The sequence below is a fragment of the Lissotriton vulgaris genome, chromosome 7 (assembly GCF_964263255.1).
Source record: "Lissotriton vulgaris chromosome 7, aLisVul1.2, whole genome shotgun sequence".
NCBI lineage: Eukaryota > Metazoa > Chordata > Amphibia > Caudata > Salamandridae > Lissotriton > Lissotriton vulgaris.
This window is the reverse complement of record NC_141695.1, coordinates 130,371,150-130,389,474: the sequence shown is the minus strand read 5'-3', so window position 1 is coordinate 130,389,474 and position 18,325 is coordinate 130,371,150. Positions and strand designations below refer to the sequence as shown.

The 18,325-nt window shown below is 44.2% G+C and overlaps 1 protein-coding gene across 1 annotated transcript; it reads left to right on the top strand.

Annotated features, from left to right (window-relative positions):
* Positions 1–2,064: 2,064 nt before the first annotated feature.
* On the top strand, positions 2,065–17,238 carry LOC147700987 (phospholipase A2 inhibitor and Ly6/PLAUR domain-containing protein-like). The gene is made up of 5 exons (XM_086929813.1): positions 2,065–2,182; positions 3,872–3,991; positions 12,551–12,700; positions 14,304–14,450; positions 15,782–17,238. Exons 1-5 carry the CDS (start codon positions 2,131–2,133, stop codon positions 15,913–15,915), a joined length of 603 nt encoding a protein of 200 aa, XP_086785939.1. The 5' UTR covers positions 2,065–2,130; the 3' UTR covers positions 15,916–17,238.
* Positions 17,239–18,325: the final 1,087 nt, after the last annotated feature.

Here is an 18,325-nt window from a genome sequence, read left to right as displayed (position 1 = left end):
CTACATTGTAGAATTGTAGCTTTGTCATGTCCAATTCCTGTAGGCTGGCGGGGAATTTGATGTGACGGTGTAGCTGGGTGAGCATGGCGTCAACAAAAGTGTGGAGGCAGCGTGACATGGTGGGCTGGGATATTCCCCCAGCAGCCGCTACTACCCCCTGGAAACTTCCGGAGGTCAGGAGGTGCAGGCTACACAATACCTGCACATGTGTAGGCACAGCATTGGTACGGCTTGTTGGGTGCTGCATCAGGGGGTCAAGGTCCTGTATTAGCTGCATTATCATTTCCCCATTCAGCCTGTATTTAGCATATATCTGCTCCCTGGTTTGGCCCAGCAAGGTGACCCGCTGGCGGAATATCCTGTCCTGGATCCTGCGTCTCCTCCGTGCTAATCGCTGTAGCCTGCGACGCCTCACCACCATGTACATTCCTGGCATTGTGGGACTCCTAATGCTGCTGCTGCTGATGGTCCTTATGTGTGATTGGTCAGGCCAGTACCTGTTGGTGATAGGACAACGGTTTTTTGAAAGTTTTTTTTCCATGGCTTTCATGGTTACCACCTGCTTTGAGTTGTCCTTATTTTGCGCCGTGCAAAATGCGATTTTTGGGTTTTTCGCTAATTGTGATTTTTCTTGAATATCGATTGTGATTTGTTTTGCGAATTCGCTATTATTTTCGCAGATTCCGTGGTGTGTCGCTATTTCCGATTCGCTAATGCTCAGCGGCAGGGATTCTGCGAATATATTAGCGAATTCGCAAATATTTGTTTGCGAATTCGCTATTTTGTTGTTGAATGCCGATTACGGAAATTGCGCCCGCATTTGCGTTTTCGCAGCGATTGCGGGCGCAATTTCACTTCATGAATCAGGCTGTAACTGACGTCAGGCTCTTTCTAGGATTTGCTCTTCCATGTTACAAGCAGGTAAACGACTAACTCCATCTGCTCTGGGTTAGTATTGAGATTTGTAACTCATTAGATGCATTGTTTAGTGTGACAATTAAACCTAGATACAGGAGTTGCTAAGATGATTTCGCTGACGAAAGCGCTTTTTTCGATCTCCGTGCTCTTAAACCACCCTTCTTACCTGTAAGCAGTCTTCTGTAACTGCAATCTTTAAAGATGCAAATCATGGCAAGAAGTTAAATTTTCTGGAGGAGACAGATTAATATTAGTAATGTCATCCATGAATAAGAGAATATTTATTTCTCAAATGACTGGACACAGTGTTTGCATCACAGAGATCCTTCCTTTTCCTATCCTTTCCCACTTATCATGTGATCAGAAAGGGATGAGGTAATCACCGGTGCCACTCAGCTTCCTCCATATGTAGCAAGGCTTCCCGGCAGATGGGCTTGGACCAAAGGTGACTCACTGTTGGCTTCACAACAAAGAACCTGTATTGGCCCACGTGGCTGCCCTCAGGCACTGAACCATCTACAGCTACCTGGCTTAGGAAACAAGGCATCACAGGTCCCTTGTAAAGTACATAACAAAGTGAAAAACAAGACCATAATAATAATTTTTTGTATTCATGGACTCCACACAGTGGTAGCCAGTGAAATTCTGGTCAAGAATTGAGTCTGTCTTCATTGAAGAAATAGGAATGGGCATCCCTGTGTGTAGAACTCACACTGTAGGGTGAGCTGGCCTCAGCAGACTACAGCTGCCTTCACAATCCAACCTACTCTGCAGGTTCTTTCTTCATTGAATTCTTCATCTGAACTCTTGGTCCTTTCCCAGCACAGAGAAGATGAACGGTACCTGTGCTGAGGGAATGGACAAGTTGGGGCTAGCGTGTCCGACTATTTAATGGGCACCTCTTTCTCCGGAGGTAATTTTACCTTTTGATTAGCACATGGTGTAAATTTACTAACAGTGCACAGTATAATGGTCATGATTAAAGGACGGATTTTGGCAATCGAGAACAGGTAGTTTCACCTGCGAGGCGGGCGAGGAGGTGGAAGATGAGGGCAGGGTGTGCCAGGAAAAGCATTTCTCAATCTCATTATGCAAACTGGGGATATTCCAACATATACACCAGGGAATAAATAGCCTGCTCTACAGCACCCTGTAGAAGACGACGATCAGATCCTCAGCCACGTCACATCAATCTTCAAACTCTTCATCGCCATGAAGGCACTCCTTGCAAGCCTCAGCATCCTCTTTGCTTTCCTATCTAGAGGTCAGTTAAATCCCTCAGATTTTGAACCACTGCAATGCAGAGATGTGATATTGCATGTAGTCTGCAGTGGTTTCTTCCATGATTTTCTTGGTATGTGTGTCATGGTAAGAATTGACCAGGGGAGATTTTGATACAAGTCTTTCTATTGGATATGATGTTTTCTAGGTTCAATTACAGGATCATTGATTGATGCACTTAGAGATGTTCATTTCTTGATTATTTGACTAACAAATCTTTAATTTGTTAACTTGAGAGGTCCTTGCAGATTGTTTACAACAAAATCCTGGACACCTCCAGAGCTTTTTGGATGTTCAGGCACGTTTTAGGTTCCGGTCACTGGCAACACAAACGCGTCAACTGACACTGCCCAGAGGAATTCTGCCATCTTGCATAAAAAGCTGAATTCTTCCAGATTATAGGCACTTTAGTATCTGTTTTTTTGAACGACAGATAGGGCCATCCAGCCTGCAAATTCCACTGCCTCCTCTCACTAGCCTGAGATGAACTCTTTTAATGACATTTTGTTTGTAACTCCATCAACTTCTTCAAAATGAGTATTCTGTTTCCAAAATACTCCCTCCAAGCTTTACCCTTGTTTCTGGTGAACCTGTGGTTGTATATAAAAATATCATCGACAGAAATATTGTCTGAGATACATATTTATTTCTGACTCTCCTGTAAAAAAATATTGTCTCAATGTTATTGTTTTCCTCCAGGCCCCCTGCTGTTAGTGTTTTCATGATCGATGTCACAGTGCGTCAACCCCTGTGCCCAGTTTTCAGCCCTTGGGTGTCTTTACACACATGTATGATTTGGTATTTAAATAGCCCTGCAGAATAACGTAGTGCTATGCATTGTGTGGGAGACAGCCTGTGGAGAAAAGGTTCCCTTGTTTTCCTTCATGTGCTTGGATGAACAAGCTCCCATGTGTGCCCCCTGCAGAAGCTCGGACGCCCATGAAGCGCCCCAATGAATAATGAATACGTCTTTGACTTTTCTTAACTTTCTGTGTTTTTTTTTACTTTGAGTGCTTTACATTTTCCTCATTGACATAGAAAGAATCTTGATTTCTAACCTGTTTGAAATGTATCCTAAATGCATTAGGAGTTATTTCAGGCTCCTGACAAAAGGCAGCACCGAGGCCAATAAATGGACAATGGTTTCACCTTTTTAGTAGGAGAGACATTAATACAGCAATTAACAACTCAACAAAGTTTCTGCATCTAAGCTTAGTTACCACAAGTTGCAGCTTTATTTTAAACACATTTTATAATGTTATTTTAAATATACACATTCAGCAGCAGAGGGTATATTATGTGGGTTGATCCACAGTTATGCTGAAATAAATCTGCACAGCAAAATCCAGCTTTTTCCAGCGGGATTGGCTATTAACATTTAATACATGTACTCGACCACTCATGCATTCGATAATTCACCAACTCAAACATTGCTGCATTCACCTAACTGTTGAATCATTACATTATATGCACTACCTCACCCATCGACACAACCGCACTTAAGCTGATACAAATCCAATCCTATTGGATATCCCACTGCTAGGCTGTGCTTCTCTTCTGTTCAAGTAGCAATAGGATATATTTTTTGGTGGGTGGGCATTTGGTACTTTTATCTGTTGTGCATTTCCTCCCTCGTCCTAATACATTAATGAATTAGGACTTTTTCTTGCAGGAGAGTCACTGAGCTGCGAAGTTTGTTCGAACCTCAATGGCACAACATGTTCCGGCAACCAGACCGTCTGTGAAGGCTACGCGACCAGGTGCGACAACACCTACCTGGAGTTTACATACGGTAGGTGTCACGGGGACGCGTGCCAGGGCTGCGGTAAAGGGTTCCTCTTGTGTGGATAACAGGTGCAACACAGCAGTATGGGGTGCTTCTTTGAAAGGGATCCAGGGGTATCAATGGGCCTGTCTGATGAGGTAGGGGTGTGGCACGTGAGAGGCCAGTGAGGGAGAAACTGGATGCTTTGGTCTTCTTTAGGACAGGGAAATGTAGTCCAGGAAGCCACACCTGTTGACAGATATTTTCTGAGGGTTTATGGAAGGCTAATGGATGGTAGGGTCAAACCATAGGACACTGGTATACAGAAGTCAAATGAAGCTCCAATGAGATGGAGCAATGGTTAAAGATGGGAAGGTGCAGGTCCAATCACAATCCTCCATTGATATAATAGGATGAATAGCCTATCAAAGTCCCTTGGTGTAGACCTTGGCATGGCACAGGGCCAATCCCAGCACTCAGCAGAAAATAATACGATTAGGCCACTACCATCAGATGCATCCCCATTCACTGCTATTCACAGAAAGTAATACAATGACAGACCTAGCAAGTGTCTCAGGACAGAGAAGTGCATTATATTGGAACCTGTGTATTCTCCAGTGATACACTACCTGAAGACAAAGGTCCAATCACAACCGTTTATGCAAAATAACAAGAAGAGGGTCCTACTTCAAATTTTGGTATAGACAATGAGATGATACATGTCCAATCTCAGCCCTCCAGAGAAAATTATAGAATCATTTCCCATAGAAAATAATAATAAGAAGGTCCAATGAAACGTTTCTCAGTATAGACAATGGGATGGGATAGCTTCACTTTGATGCCCCAGTGATATTCTGTGAGAAGGTGAAGGTCCAAGAACTTTACCCTAGATTCAACACAAGGAAGAAACAAAACCAGGACTCATGAACAGATAATGAGAAGATGAAGCCCTAATCTCAGGGTCCAATGGAGAAGAACCATTCAATCACAGGACCACATTAAAGGACTGATCAGAGGCTTTCATAAATTCAAAGGTAGCCAGTGGGAAAGTGCATAACCAGTCACTGACCTGCTCACTCAGTAATCTCTATTTTCAGATAGGAAATACAGAGAGCCAATGGCATGTCTCTGTTACAAATTAGTGGAAGAGACTCATTCATTGAAAGGACTTCATGAATGATGCTGATCTAATCGCGGGACCACAACAGGGACCAGTCTTCTAAAAGATCCATGAGCTCAACTGCAAGGATACTTGACAGTTAATAGGGAATTGCAGGTCCAAACAATTCCCAGAGGCTACAAATATTAAATGCATGGTCCACCTCACGAGTCCCTGGTTTACAATATAACATTAGGGTTGTAATCACAGGACCCAGTGACAGACAGCAGTGAGCTAATGGAAAAATATCCTACAATGAAACAAGTTCTGAACATTTAGAAGATGTGTATGGATTTTGAAAGAGCAGCATTTGGCAATTTACGGCTAGTTTAAGAACAGATGTGGGGTGAATAGGTACATGTCAGGGCACCCAGGACAAATGGGTACACAATGGTAAAACAAATATCATCTTACAAGATTATATACACGAGGGGTTCCTACATGTTCTTGTCTCTTTGCTTTTTCTCTAAGACTAAAATTAAGTGTGTGTGTGCTTGTCTCCCAGCAGTCAGAACTTCATCCAGTGATATGTAAATTGAAAGAGCATTCATGAGAATTAGTATTAAAGGACAGACAAAGGGGCAGGACTGACCTAGAAGTGACTCTCCTGCCTCGCGCAGCTCCGGTCGCTCCCCCAGGCTCCCTGAACTCTGGGTATCGTAGCGCTAGCTTCCTGATTGCACCCTTGGCATTTTCGCTTCGCATTTTGATTTACATTCTTTCATGCTCATTACCTTTGAAACTGCGCAATTTTGAAAGCTAATTGCATATTGCCTGCAGCGCTTGTGCCTATTGTTGTGTCAGCCCGCTTTCAAGTTTAACTGTGCCTCTGCCCACTTGCACGTTTCTTTTCCCTGGCTGCCGATCTTAAAATAGTTGCTGTGATATACTTCCGGCCATTTTGTTTGTTGTTCTGCCTGCCAGCCCGCCCCTCCACCACGATCACACCTCCCTGCAGCCCCTCCCTCCCACGGACTGTAGAGTGCTGACCAGCCTGTGCCTCCTCTGTGACTCTCCTGCCTCGCGCAGCTCCGGTCGCTCCCCCAGGCTCGCTGAACTCTGGGTATCGTAGCGCTAGCTTCCTGATTGCACCCTTGGCATTTTTGCTCCGCATTTTGATTTACATTCTTTCATGCTCATTACCTTTGAAACTGCGCGATTTTGAAAGCTAATTGCATATTGCCTGCAGCGCTTGTGCCTATTGTTCTGTCAGCCCGCTTTCAAGTTTAACTGTGCCTCTGCCCACTTGCACGTTTCTTTTCCCTGGCTGCCGATCTTAAAATATTTGCTGTGATATACTTCCGGCCATTTTGTTTGTTGTTCTGCCTGCCAGCCCGCCCCTCCACCACGATCACACCTCCCTGCAGCCCCTCCCTCGCTCCGCCCCCTCCTCTCTCCATTTATGTCTGATGCCTCAACGCGCAGCGTCCACGCGCTACGGCCACGCCGAAGGTGCGCCAAAGGTAAGCCCGTCTACGCCCGTCCACGCCTGGACCGCGCCCAGTGCCAGAGCCCCTGGTCCTCGTAATGTCCACCCCTCCCGCATTTCTTACGATGCCACCACCCTCCTAGCCCTTAACCCCGGCCGCTCCCCCAACTGCGTCCAAGTCGCTCCCGGACACACCCATGGACCCTTTTCCTGCAACTCCTGCAAGTTCGACGGCACCAAGAACAACTCCTCATCTACGAACACACAACAGATATCCGACCCCAACCACCTACAATGCATCCTGCTCAACACCCGCTCGGTCCACAGGCACGCCATTGACCTCTGGAATCTTCTAGACACCATCTCTCCGGACGTCGCCTTCCTAACAGAAACATGGATGAACGCCACATCAGCCCCAGACATCACCATTGCCATCCCGGAAGACTATAAGATCATTCGCAAGGACCGTACCGGCCGCACAGGAGGAGGCATCGCTATCGTCCATAAGAAATCCATCCGCATCTCAACAAGCTCAGACGTCAACCTCGCCAACTCTGAACACCTTCACTTCCAGATCCACATCGACCCCAAGACCACACTCAGAGGCACCCTCCTTTACAGGCCACCAGGACCCCGCGCACAATTCAGTGAAGACATCATGGACTTCATCACTCCACACGCGCTCCCCTCCGAGGATTACATCCTTTTGGGAGACCTCAACTTTCACCTTGAAAAGAACAACGACCGCAACACCACCACCCTCCTGGACAACCTCGCCAACCTCGGACTTAAACAACTTGTCACTACCCCCACCCACATCGCAGGTCACACACTCGACCCTATCCTCACCTCCAGCAAACATGTCTCCTTCAGCCACACCACAGCTCTCCTCTGGACGGACCACAGCTGCGTTCACTTTACCTACAACAAGACCACAACCAACAACCACCCTCAACCCACTCTGCAAAGAAACTGGAACAAAATCACCACCGACCAAATCTCCTCATCGCTTCTTCAAAACCCCCCTACCCACTCCACAAACCCCGACCAAGCAGCCATTAACCTCACCCAATGGCTATCCAACAGCGCAGACATCCTAGCACCTCTGAAAAAACGACAAATCAAACTAGGCAGCAAGAAGGCCTCCTGGTTCAACGATGATCTTAAGAAATCCAAGAAACTCTGTCGCTCCCTTGAGAAGGCCTGGAAAAAAGACCCAACCACCAGCACCAAAGACGCCTTCAAAAACGCCACCCGCATACACCACCAACTGATCCGGAATGCCAAGAAAGCCGCTTTCAAGGACCGACTAGATATTAACGCCCACAACAGCAAGGAATTATTCAACATCGTCAAGGAATTTACCAACCCCTCAGCCAACTCCAACGACATCACCCCCTCTCAAGCCCTCTGTGTCAGAAGCAGTACCTGAAATATCCAGATCTCCGTGGGAGCGAGCGGCTATCTTCAACGATGCTAATTTCCGAATTCCCAAACACCCCTACACCCGGATTGCTCCAAGCCCAGGAGTGGAAGGGAAAGGGGAAGTGGATAACAAACAACAAAGAGAGTCTTCCACACTGGTGTCTTCGTAACTACCTCTGGAAGGAGTGGCTGAGGAACACCTGTAACAGGGAGCAGAACATTACTAACGTTCTAATAAATCATGGGCGACACACTCTCTCACTCACGACTCTCCTCAATCATACCTGGTTATCGTGTGGAGTTAGCTTCTCTCTTACTAGTCCCAATAAGTCATATGAGGGTTGGAACTCTTGTTGCTTGTGTAGAGCGGTAGAAAGGATGATGCGAAGTGTAGAGGTGGTAGACAACAGTATTACCATATGCATATAATAGATACTCTCATTTACTTGACGAAATTTCGGGAACAGAGCGAAACACTCAAAGTCTTGTCACCAACTGGATCGAGATTGTACTGAACAGTTCGGAATTCTATTCACTGGAACGTTCTAAGCAGATGACTGGACAAACAGGCACTGGGCAACGATAGTACCAGCAAGTGTGGAGAATGAAATGTTCTTACCGCAATTCTGAGTAATGCGGGAGGTACTTGCCCACTGGAACGAAACCCAGATGAGGAGCGCTTGACAGAAAGAGTCCGCACAGCCAGACACAGGCCGCGGCGAGGAAGGGGCAACAGCCCGGAATGCAGGAATCCACGGGAGCGGAACGTAAACACGCTCCAAGGGTTCCGGAACTAAGTCTCTGTGAAAGCTGACTGGAAAATGAGGGAAACTATGAAAGAACGTGGTGAATTGACAGGAGCCAAACTCAGGGCGTCTAACTGCTGGAAAGGGACAGTTGAAGTGCGCCACATAGAACGTGCGGAATTAGGAAATGGCGGACTGCTGAAAAAGGCTAGAACGCTAACCGCATCGAAATGGTGGCACAAGCCGGAGGCGTACTACACCTCCGACCGACAGTGGTCATGAGCTAATTTCTCTAGGGAACCCCAAAGTGGAAACAGCCTCCAAACAGGAAATCTTCCCCTAGCTGCTGGGACTGACAGAGGTCTCTTAATGGGGGTCGGCATAGTCCTGACACTCTGCGACTCCCTAGCTTCATTCTTCTACAACAAAATTGCAGACATCCACAACAGCTTCGACAACCGACCCAAAGACCAACCCACCCAACCCCCTGCAGGACCCCCACCCCCCCTGAACCTCCTCAATAACTGGAAGCCAATCTCTACTGAGGACACCATCCGTCTGATGAACTCTATCCACTCAGGATCCCCCACAGACCCATGCCCTCACCACATCTTTAACAAAGCAGACTCCATTATAGCACCGCACCTCCGAGACGTCATCAACTGCTCCCTCAACTCCGCAACCTTCCCGGAAAGCTGGAAACACGCAGAACTCAGTGCCCTCCTGAAGAAACCCACAGCTGACCCCACCGAACTCAAAAACTACCGCCCCATCTCGCTCCTCCCCTTCCCCGCCAAAGTCATTGAGAAAGCTGTCAACAACCAGCTCGCCGCCTTCCTCGAAACCAACAAATCCCTCGACTCCTCACAGTCCGGCTTCCGAGCCAAACACAGCACTGAGACCGCACTCATCGCAGCAACAGACGACATTCGAACACTACTGGACAATGAAGACACAGTCGCCCTCATCCTCCTCGACCTCTCCGCAGCCTTCAACACAGTCTGCCATAGCACCCTTTTACAACGCCTCAGAAACGTCGGAATCCATGGAAAAGCACTGAAATGGATCACCTCGTTCCTCACCGGAAGAACCCAGAGAGTCCGCCTTCCACCATTCAAGTCAGAGGCCACTGAAGTCATCTGCGGCGTACCACAAGGATCTTCACTCAGCCCCACCCTCTTCAACGTATACATGAGCCCCCTCGCGGCCATCGCACGCCAACACAACCTCAACATCATCTCCTACGCCGACGACACTCAACTGATCCTATCACTCACCAGAGACCCTAACACTGCCAAAACCAACCTGCATGAAGGAATGAAAGAAGTAGCCGAATGGATGAAGCACAGCCGTCTGAAACTGAACTCAGACAAAACAGAAGTCCTCATCCTAGGCACCTCCCCCTCCGCCTGGGATGACTCTTGGTGGCCAGAGGCCCTTGGAAAAGCACCCATCCCGACGGACCACGCACGGAACCTGGGCGTCATCCTGGATTCCTCACTCTCGATGAACAGACAAGTCAACGCAGTTTCTTCATCTTGCTTCAACATTCTTCGCATGCTCAAAAAAACATTTCGCTGGATTCCCACCGAAACTAGAAAAACAATCACCCACGCTCTGGTCACGAGCCGACTGGACTACGGAAACACCCTCTACGCCGGTACCACCGCAAAACTCCAGAAAAAACTCCAACGCATCCAGAACGCTTCAGCCAGGCTCATATTAGACATCCCGCGTAAAGAACACATCTCTGGTCACCTGAAAAACCTCCACTGGCTCCCCGTCAATAAGAGGATTACTTTCCGGCTCCTAACCCACGCACACAAAGCACTCTACGAAATCGGACCCGAATGCCTCAACACACGACTGTCCTTCACCACCCCCCCCCCGCCAGCTACGATCCTCCAACCAAGCCCTTGCCACTGTTACTCGCATCAACAAAACCACTATGGGAGGTAGATCCTTCTCCTACCTGGCAGCTAAAACCTGGAATTCACTTCCCACTCACCTTCACCTTACTCAGAACCACCTAGCATTCAGAAAGCAACTTAAAACGTGGATATTTGACAAGTAACTCCCCACCCTTCTTCAAGCGCCTTGAGACCCTCTGGGTATGTAGCGCGCTATATAAATTTATTGACTTGACTTGACTTGACTTGAAATGCCCTCACCCCAAACAACAAAACTCTACTCCCACACCTCCCTTCTGCCATCAAACAAATGGTAGTGTTCAGGAAAAGTAATCAGCAGTCCCTTAATATCAAAAGGCTTTATGACATTTTTGAAGGTAGGCCTGTCTCCAACCTACTCACTTCTGGGTCTGGATCACCACTCAACAAGCAAAAGAATTCAGGCACTACAATGCATCCTTTACCCTTTATCTGTCCTATGCCAGGACAAGGGTATCCAACATGGAACCCATACACTCAGCCCGAATATTAAACGTCTTACATGCACTACACGTGCATACACTCTTGACATACACAGAGGGTGCCAGCACAACGTTTCAGGCATACACATAACCGCAGAAATGTACTTGCTCTGGCCAAATGTAATTAGGATTACAAGCAGGAAAATAGAAGATATTTTAAATCAATAGAACAAATAACTTCAGTGAAAACTCACACCTAGAAGCACGTTTATCACTGAAGAAAAATGAACTATTTAGAGGTGGATGTGAATAATGTCCACAGGGTTTGTGCAGTGACTCAAAATGAAGGCTGTCCCTGTGGCCATGCTGTATGCTGTGTTGGGTGGAAGAAAATTGGAAATTAATATTTAGCAGGTCAATGGATGACACCTGCAGACAAATGTGGATGTGCATATTTTGCATTATGGTTTTGGAAAAAACAATAGTCTAGTAAGACAGCTGAAGGTGTTTCAAAAGTCAGAATGGAATTGCGAATCCTATCAATTAGATTTGAAGTTTTTATTTGCCATTTTTAAATTTGCAGTAAAAAAAGTTGGGATTTGTGTGATGAGAAAAAAATCTTCCAATTTCATGAGGTAGGTAAGAGCAGAGTTAGAGCTGCTCAACTCTTTGGGAGTGCTGAGGCGAATACAAGACACAAGCATTCTTTATGGGTGTTCTACAGAGCATAGAATTATGCAATGGATAATTCAGCCTGCTTTAGAAATGTACCCTTTTTTTCTCCTTTGGGAAAATATTTTCACCTTGGATAAGGCATTTTGCCTACATCCCTATCACATCTGGGGGTGATAAACTGATCTACAACATTTTGGAAGGTGAGTAATGAATGCTAGGACCATGTCCAGAGCTAAAAAGGATTTGTTCAAAGTTTGGAATATCCACAAATGTACGAGTTTGTGGCACTTTCAAAACTAGGAAGACTAACAGCGCCCTGTTTTGCACACTTTAGACCCCTTGTATGACATGTGTACTGCGTATACACATTGCTGATGTTAATACCTTAGCACCCCTCAATTGTCACAAGAAGGCTCACCTGACAAGCTATATACAGTGCCTCAGTGAACTAAAGCATCTACTCTATGATGGCAGGGTCAAATTTGAACAGTACTACTCAGCCTTTTTTCCTATAATATTGATAAAGGGAGTACCGTTGAGTTGGGTAGCAATAAATGTCTCTTATACAGATCCAAGATGACCACAAGGAGTGAATGTGTGCTTTACAAACACAGGTTATGGTATCTTAAGAAAGTGGTGGCTAAATGCAGTCTCTGTAGGAGAGAGCATCGCAGCCCATTTGTTTTGATCAAGCATTGATTTGCTGGGCATTCTTTATCATGGGAATATGTTTTGTTGGCCTTTTAAGCCGAGTAACCTTATTGACTTTGTGTTTTCACAGACGGCCAAACAACATCCATGACCTTCAAGGGCTGTGCCAAGAACCAGAACTGCAGCAACTACTTCCTGAGTGAGAGCATCAGAGGCTTCAAGTTCCGGATGCTGAAGAGCTTCTGTGACCAGGAAAACTGCAACACAAGAGATCTGGTTGGTAAGTGGACATCAAATATTATACTGTACTTAGCTTTAAGGGTAATGACTCAAAACATTCTCTTTTTCATTTCAAATTATTTGAAGAGCTCAGACCTGTAAAACATTGAGCCTTTGAGGCTGATCCAGAAGAAACAGGAGTAAGAGCCCCATTCTTCCATGGTCTTCGCGTTACAGAAGGTCTAGCTGAATCCACAATTCAAGACCTAAAGGGTCTGGTGACCTCATCAAAAGACAACTCTGAGCTAGTTCACCACAAATGAACATCATTCCAGTGCTGGTCTTAGCCAGGAGGTTTCAATGAGGTGAAATTCCTCAGCCTTCATGCCTGCTGCTTACACCAACCCACCAGGACACACATTGTATTTTCAGTGGATAAAGGGAACAAGACAATGTGTAACTCCCCTTCCACCACGGCATCTGTGTATTCATCACTCTCATCTGTAGCATGCACCCATCCTCTTCTGTTTCTTTGTGTTGCGTCTGTCCATGAGTCTGGGCATTTCCAATGTTATGTGTACAGTACTGCTCAAACATTGGCGGAGATCACCTTTATATAAGAAGACTTAATTGGTAAAACAATAGGTGCCAGGATTCTTGTCGGGAAACCACTGCAGCTTGTACCACTCATTGGAAGTGTCAGCGCTGCAAATGACAATTCAGAATTTTAAACATAAAAATTACTAATGTCTGCCCCCATAAGGTAATCTTTTATCATCTAGATGATAGGCCTCAGTCATTTTGAATGTTTATAGAATTATTAAACAATTGTTGTTGTCTTCATCACAAAATTAGGCAAAGCGCACCACCATGTGGCTGAAAAGCAAACGTGCTGGTGTTGACAATTTAAATACCGATGCCGGCTACTGGGAACCATCAGTAAAAATTAAGCACTAAGAAGACCCATCATACTTTCCCAAAAATGTGTTCTGTACAACTGCTGTAGTATCTCCTACAATATCTGAGTTTTCTTTCATTATATCATCAACAAAATTCAGCCCTATTAATTGAGGGACCGGAGATCTCAATGTGACAATTTGCTTCTCTGTTCGAGCTAAACTCACATTGTTTAACATAATGTGTGGTGCTTTTATTAGAATGTGTCCCTAACTATATTTGATTGACACTGCATGTGAACATATAATTGGGTTAGGGAGTCAGAGTCATGGAGATATTGCACTGCTTCAAATATATAACATTTAGTAGGTACTAACCTATAATGGCTGCCCAGAGGTTTTGGAGTGGCTGTGCATTTGAAAAATGCACTTCCCTTTCCCTTTACAGTTTAGAATACTTATATGTGTATTTACATAAAAATGGTGTTCACATACAGGCACACTCATCTGTGTCTGTACACGTAGAAACAAACATGTATGCACAGAAATGAAAAAATGAACATCCCCCACACACACACTTTTATGTGAGGGGCAGTTGCCTGATATTCTGTTAGGTGTTCATGGTATATAAAAAGGAGTAGATCAAATATAGGCCTTATTACCATAGTGTAATTGACCCGAGTAAGTATCCATCCCACCCAGCAATGCACAGAATAAAGTCAGGTTTACCCAAACAAATTTTTATTTTCCTTTTCTCTGGCTTCACAGTACCACCCAGGAACAACACGCCCAACGGAGTGCGATGCCCTGTGTGTCATGCTGAAAACGCCACTACCTGCCAGTCTAATGAAACCATGGAGTGCACCGGCCTGGAGACCAAATGCATGGATTTTGGAGGAAAGATACGCCAATATGGTATGCTAACCCATCCTGCTTTTAGGGGTATTTGACTAAGAAGGGGCTTTGTAAGAGAAGGGGTCACCTACAGACTGTTAGTCAGGCAGGAATGTGATCAAAGCATATGACTTAAAGCGAGATGAAACACAGGGAGTCACATAGGGAACTATGTTAAAGAGCCTGAGTCTGGTTTTGCTTATGAAAGAAGCAGACAGGTTTCAAAGAACATTACCTTCTTCCTAGACCCCACAGGTTTTGCCACAGAATGGCTCTATCTACCCAAACACATGGTTCACCATTAAAAATGCTGGGCTTTGACGTTGAACAGTGCCCTGAAAGATTGGCCCATCAGTGTGGGCCCACAGGCAAGGACCTTCCTTAAAAGCACTGTGTGGCAGGAACAGGATTACCTCTCAGAGATATATTTATTGATTCACATCTGTACCTTTTAATCTTTTGAGGACATGTTCCTCCCCCTCATATGGAAACTCCTAAATAGAGTCAGATCATGCATTCTCTCAGTAAGGCAGACTACCTCACTCTTTTTATATTTCTTCCTACATATATTTACTTCTTTCCATTCTGTAGAAGATCTAAAATATTCCTATGAAGTTCCTGCCTAAACTCACTCATTCTGAATCACACCAGTGTTTTTTGCTTATGGAAGACTGTGGCAGAATAAAATTGGAATGTATAGGTTCTATAAGATTAAAAAAGTTCACCACTCTGGCTTCCCTTGAACTGAGGGGTTGTAGCTTTTATCACTTTATCAAGTCCCCTCCGCATCATTCATGGTTATAGTGGAAGCCTGCATCATAAGAGCTAAGCGTCAGGTAATAATGGGGAGGAATAATGTCTGATTATAGCACAAAGTGGAGAAGATCCTCTACCTGGTATCCCAAACTCATTTACATTTCTACACGTAGTGTATATAATATTGAGAAGTTTATGAAGAAGGCGGAGGGTTGTAGCCAGTGCATGGAATCAATAGAGATGTAAGAAGAATAAATGGTGGTGTGCATGTGGACAATCAGTGTGTGTTTTTTGTTGCATGCGCAAAATTGTGTTACACGTCCTTTTCTAGTCTAATGTTATCTTGTAAATTCCAGAGAAATATTAAAAAAATTCTAGAGAAGCATGTAAATATTCAACAGTGTGTATTTGGAAATACATGTGAAAAAGACTTTTATTCTAGTATCCTTTCATTGAGAATACCTCTTTCACAATCCACATTCATTGGCTAAGGTTTAGTGGATTCAGTGACGTGGCCAAGCCAATGTCCTTGATGTCAGGCCTGGTAAGCCACACCTCCAGCCCTTCTCTTGACCCTTCTCTTTTTCTCTTTACAGACCAGATCTTGACAGTCGCTTCCAAGAACTGTGTCAATGAAGACCCTTGTAAACAACCAATAATGTATTGTTCAGATGGTCCAGCAGTAGAGATTGAGCACTTCAGCTGTTCCGATGGTGAGAAATATTCCTAAAGCAATGGCAGGTCAACATCTCCAGATCAGCAATTGGTTTCCTTTCCACAGCAAGAAAGTTCAGCCTTAGACTTTTGAATCTATTGAGTATGCTCTTCTAGAAGTATTGTCTCTTGTTCAACCAGCCATTAACCTGTTGTATCAGGCCATTTTACACACATTGATTTTAGCACAATCTGCCAACGTCATTGCATCTAAGTACAGCCATGGTCGTCAATTACAACCTGCTACTAATGATTGGTTTGGATGAAATGGTCAGTGATTGTCGCACTTTTATCATATATTTTCTGTGATAAATTTACCAGGGCAAATAATATCAAAGTATGGGTTTCCACGTGATGTGCTACCTACACGAAGACATGTGAAGTTAGTATTGATTGGAAATGGATGCACTGCACACATGAGGACATGTGTCATACAGAGTTGAAGGGATGTAGATTTCAAGCAGGGAATAAGTGACGGAAAGTCAACTGTTTGTACTAACAGCAGAATGCCCCATCATTTGTGATAGGATGATGAATCCACCATTGCAGCACATATTCCATGAAACTAAGGGTTCAATCAAGCTTTAGAGCCATGCTTTTCAAGTTTACATCTTCAATTTGCTCCCACACATTTATTTGGGATTCATAGATGGATATTGGCAGCTGGCAGTCAGAATGATTTGGGAATTCAAATACTTTTGAAATTAAGTTATTCAAATATATTTGAAATGAATATTCCTTTCAATCCTACTTACAGACTGGAGTTGGCCAGAAACTCACATTGTCCACAAAGTTGACTGTCTGGCGTATTTAAAAGCTTTCCACACCGGGTGGGTGTGCAAAGGTATAAGGAAGATGATGCCTCAATACTGACTGACAAGTTGGCCTGGTTATATTAGGTTTGAAAACTCCATCATCTCCTTTGGAGTGAAGGCTCCGGCAAAACTAGCAGACCAAGATGCAGTACGATCACACACTAACTTTTTAAAATAGTTTGCTATTCTGTAAAAGTCATCTCAGGTCTGCTTTGTACTGTAACATGCAAAAGGAACTTTTTACTGTTATTTATTCCTTTGGGCTTTAGGCACTTTTACCTGGCAATCCACAGATGAGCTGACCTGGTAAACCTAGAAGACGTTAATGCAGCAATCGGCATGGTTTATTTGCTATTGTCATTTCTAGTAATGGAACACTTCTGGAACACAGAGCTGCTCTCTGCCTCCATGTTCATTTTAAAAAATATGATAATTATAATCTGCAATCTGTTTTGAATTTTTCCCCACATATTGATGCCCAGTTTTGGGTGATAGGATGAACTTTACAATAAAAATACAAATGGAATGATGGGTTTCCTGGACTTTCTTCACAGGGGTGTGACCCTCTTTCTCAGAATTCTCCACAAAGAAAGTGTTGTTGCTGTAATCACCTGTACAACTAAAATCCACATTCCGGAGCTCTTTATAACTCTCAGTGTGCTCACTGAAAGTATTGTGCCAGTGGACTTCATTACATTTTTAAGGGGTCATCTAGCTTAGAGAAAAATAGTTCTCTTTGCCCAGTCTTGCAAATCAATCACCTGCAATAGACACTGTAGAATGTTGTTTTGATTGATGATGTCAGTTGGGGTTTTGAGATATACTGTGATATCATTCAGCAATGACCTCTTTAAAATCACATGCAACTCATTTGAACAAGATTTTAGACTCATAAATAAGTAGTAGTTGGCATCCTTTTTCACACTGCAAGAAAAAATACATTTACTGTGGTTCGCACAACATTAGTAGAAATCTGAATTTTTCAACATCTAGAAAATAACTATTTTAAGTGATCATTATTATTATTATTATTAATAATATTAATATTATTATAAAGAGTTCTAGAGAACACTGTTACCTAGGAATGTGTCCTAGTATTGATAATTGTCAGAATTAGATGATTTGCAGCTTGAATATAGTTTATAGTTTTGAAGCTTTTCTGAACTTGATGAGGCCAGAACTGAAATGTGGTTCGATAAGCAGCTTGATCCAGATATATCCCACCTGCATCGAAAAGGCCCTGCCGCCAATTCAGTTATGAGTAAACTTTGATACCACTAAAATATTGCCATCTGAAGAGTGTAATGTGCTCATTTGACAATACTGCTGCACTTTTGTCTGTAGGTATTCAGGTCAAACTCCATTAAAGCTTTTATGTACTGGTCATAAGGATTACAAAATAATCCTTTTGGGTACCAGCAATGATGGAAGGTGGTTTATTAGTGGGATTAGGTAGGGACCTACCTATAGTAATAAATCCACAATCACAATATAAGGTACAGTCGAGGTCTCAATAAATTATTCCATTGCACAACCCTTGGTAGCTGGCTGTGAGCCGGCTTGCTTAATTTAGGAGAAAGGCGTGTAAAGCATTTAAAAAAACGAATACAT

Coding starts and splice junctions, on each gene's coding strand:
- LOC147700987 (XM_086929813.1), top strand. CDS start 2,131: ATGAAGGCACTCCTTGCAAGCCTCAGCATCCTCTTTGCTTTCCTATCT. Junction 2,183..3,871: donor CTTTGCTTTCCTATCTAGAG/GTCAGTTAAATC, acceptor TTTTTCTTGCAG/GAGAGTCACTGAGCTGCGAA. Junction 14,451..15,781: donor AGGAAAGATACGCCAATATG/GTATGCTAACCC, acceptor TTCTCTTTACAG/ACCAGATCTTGACAGTCGCT.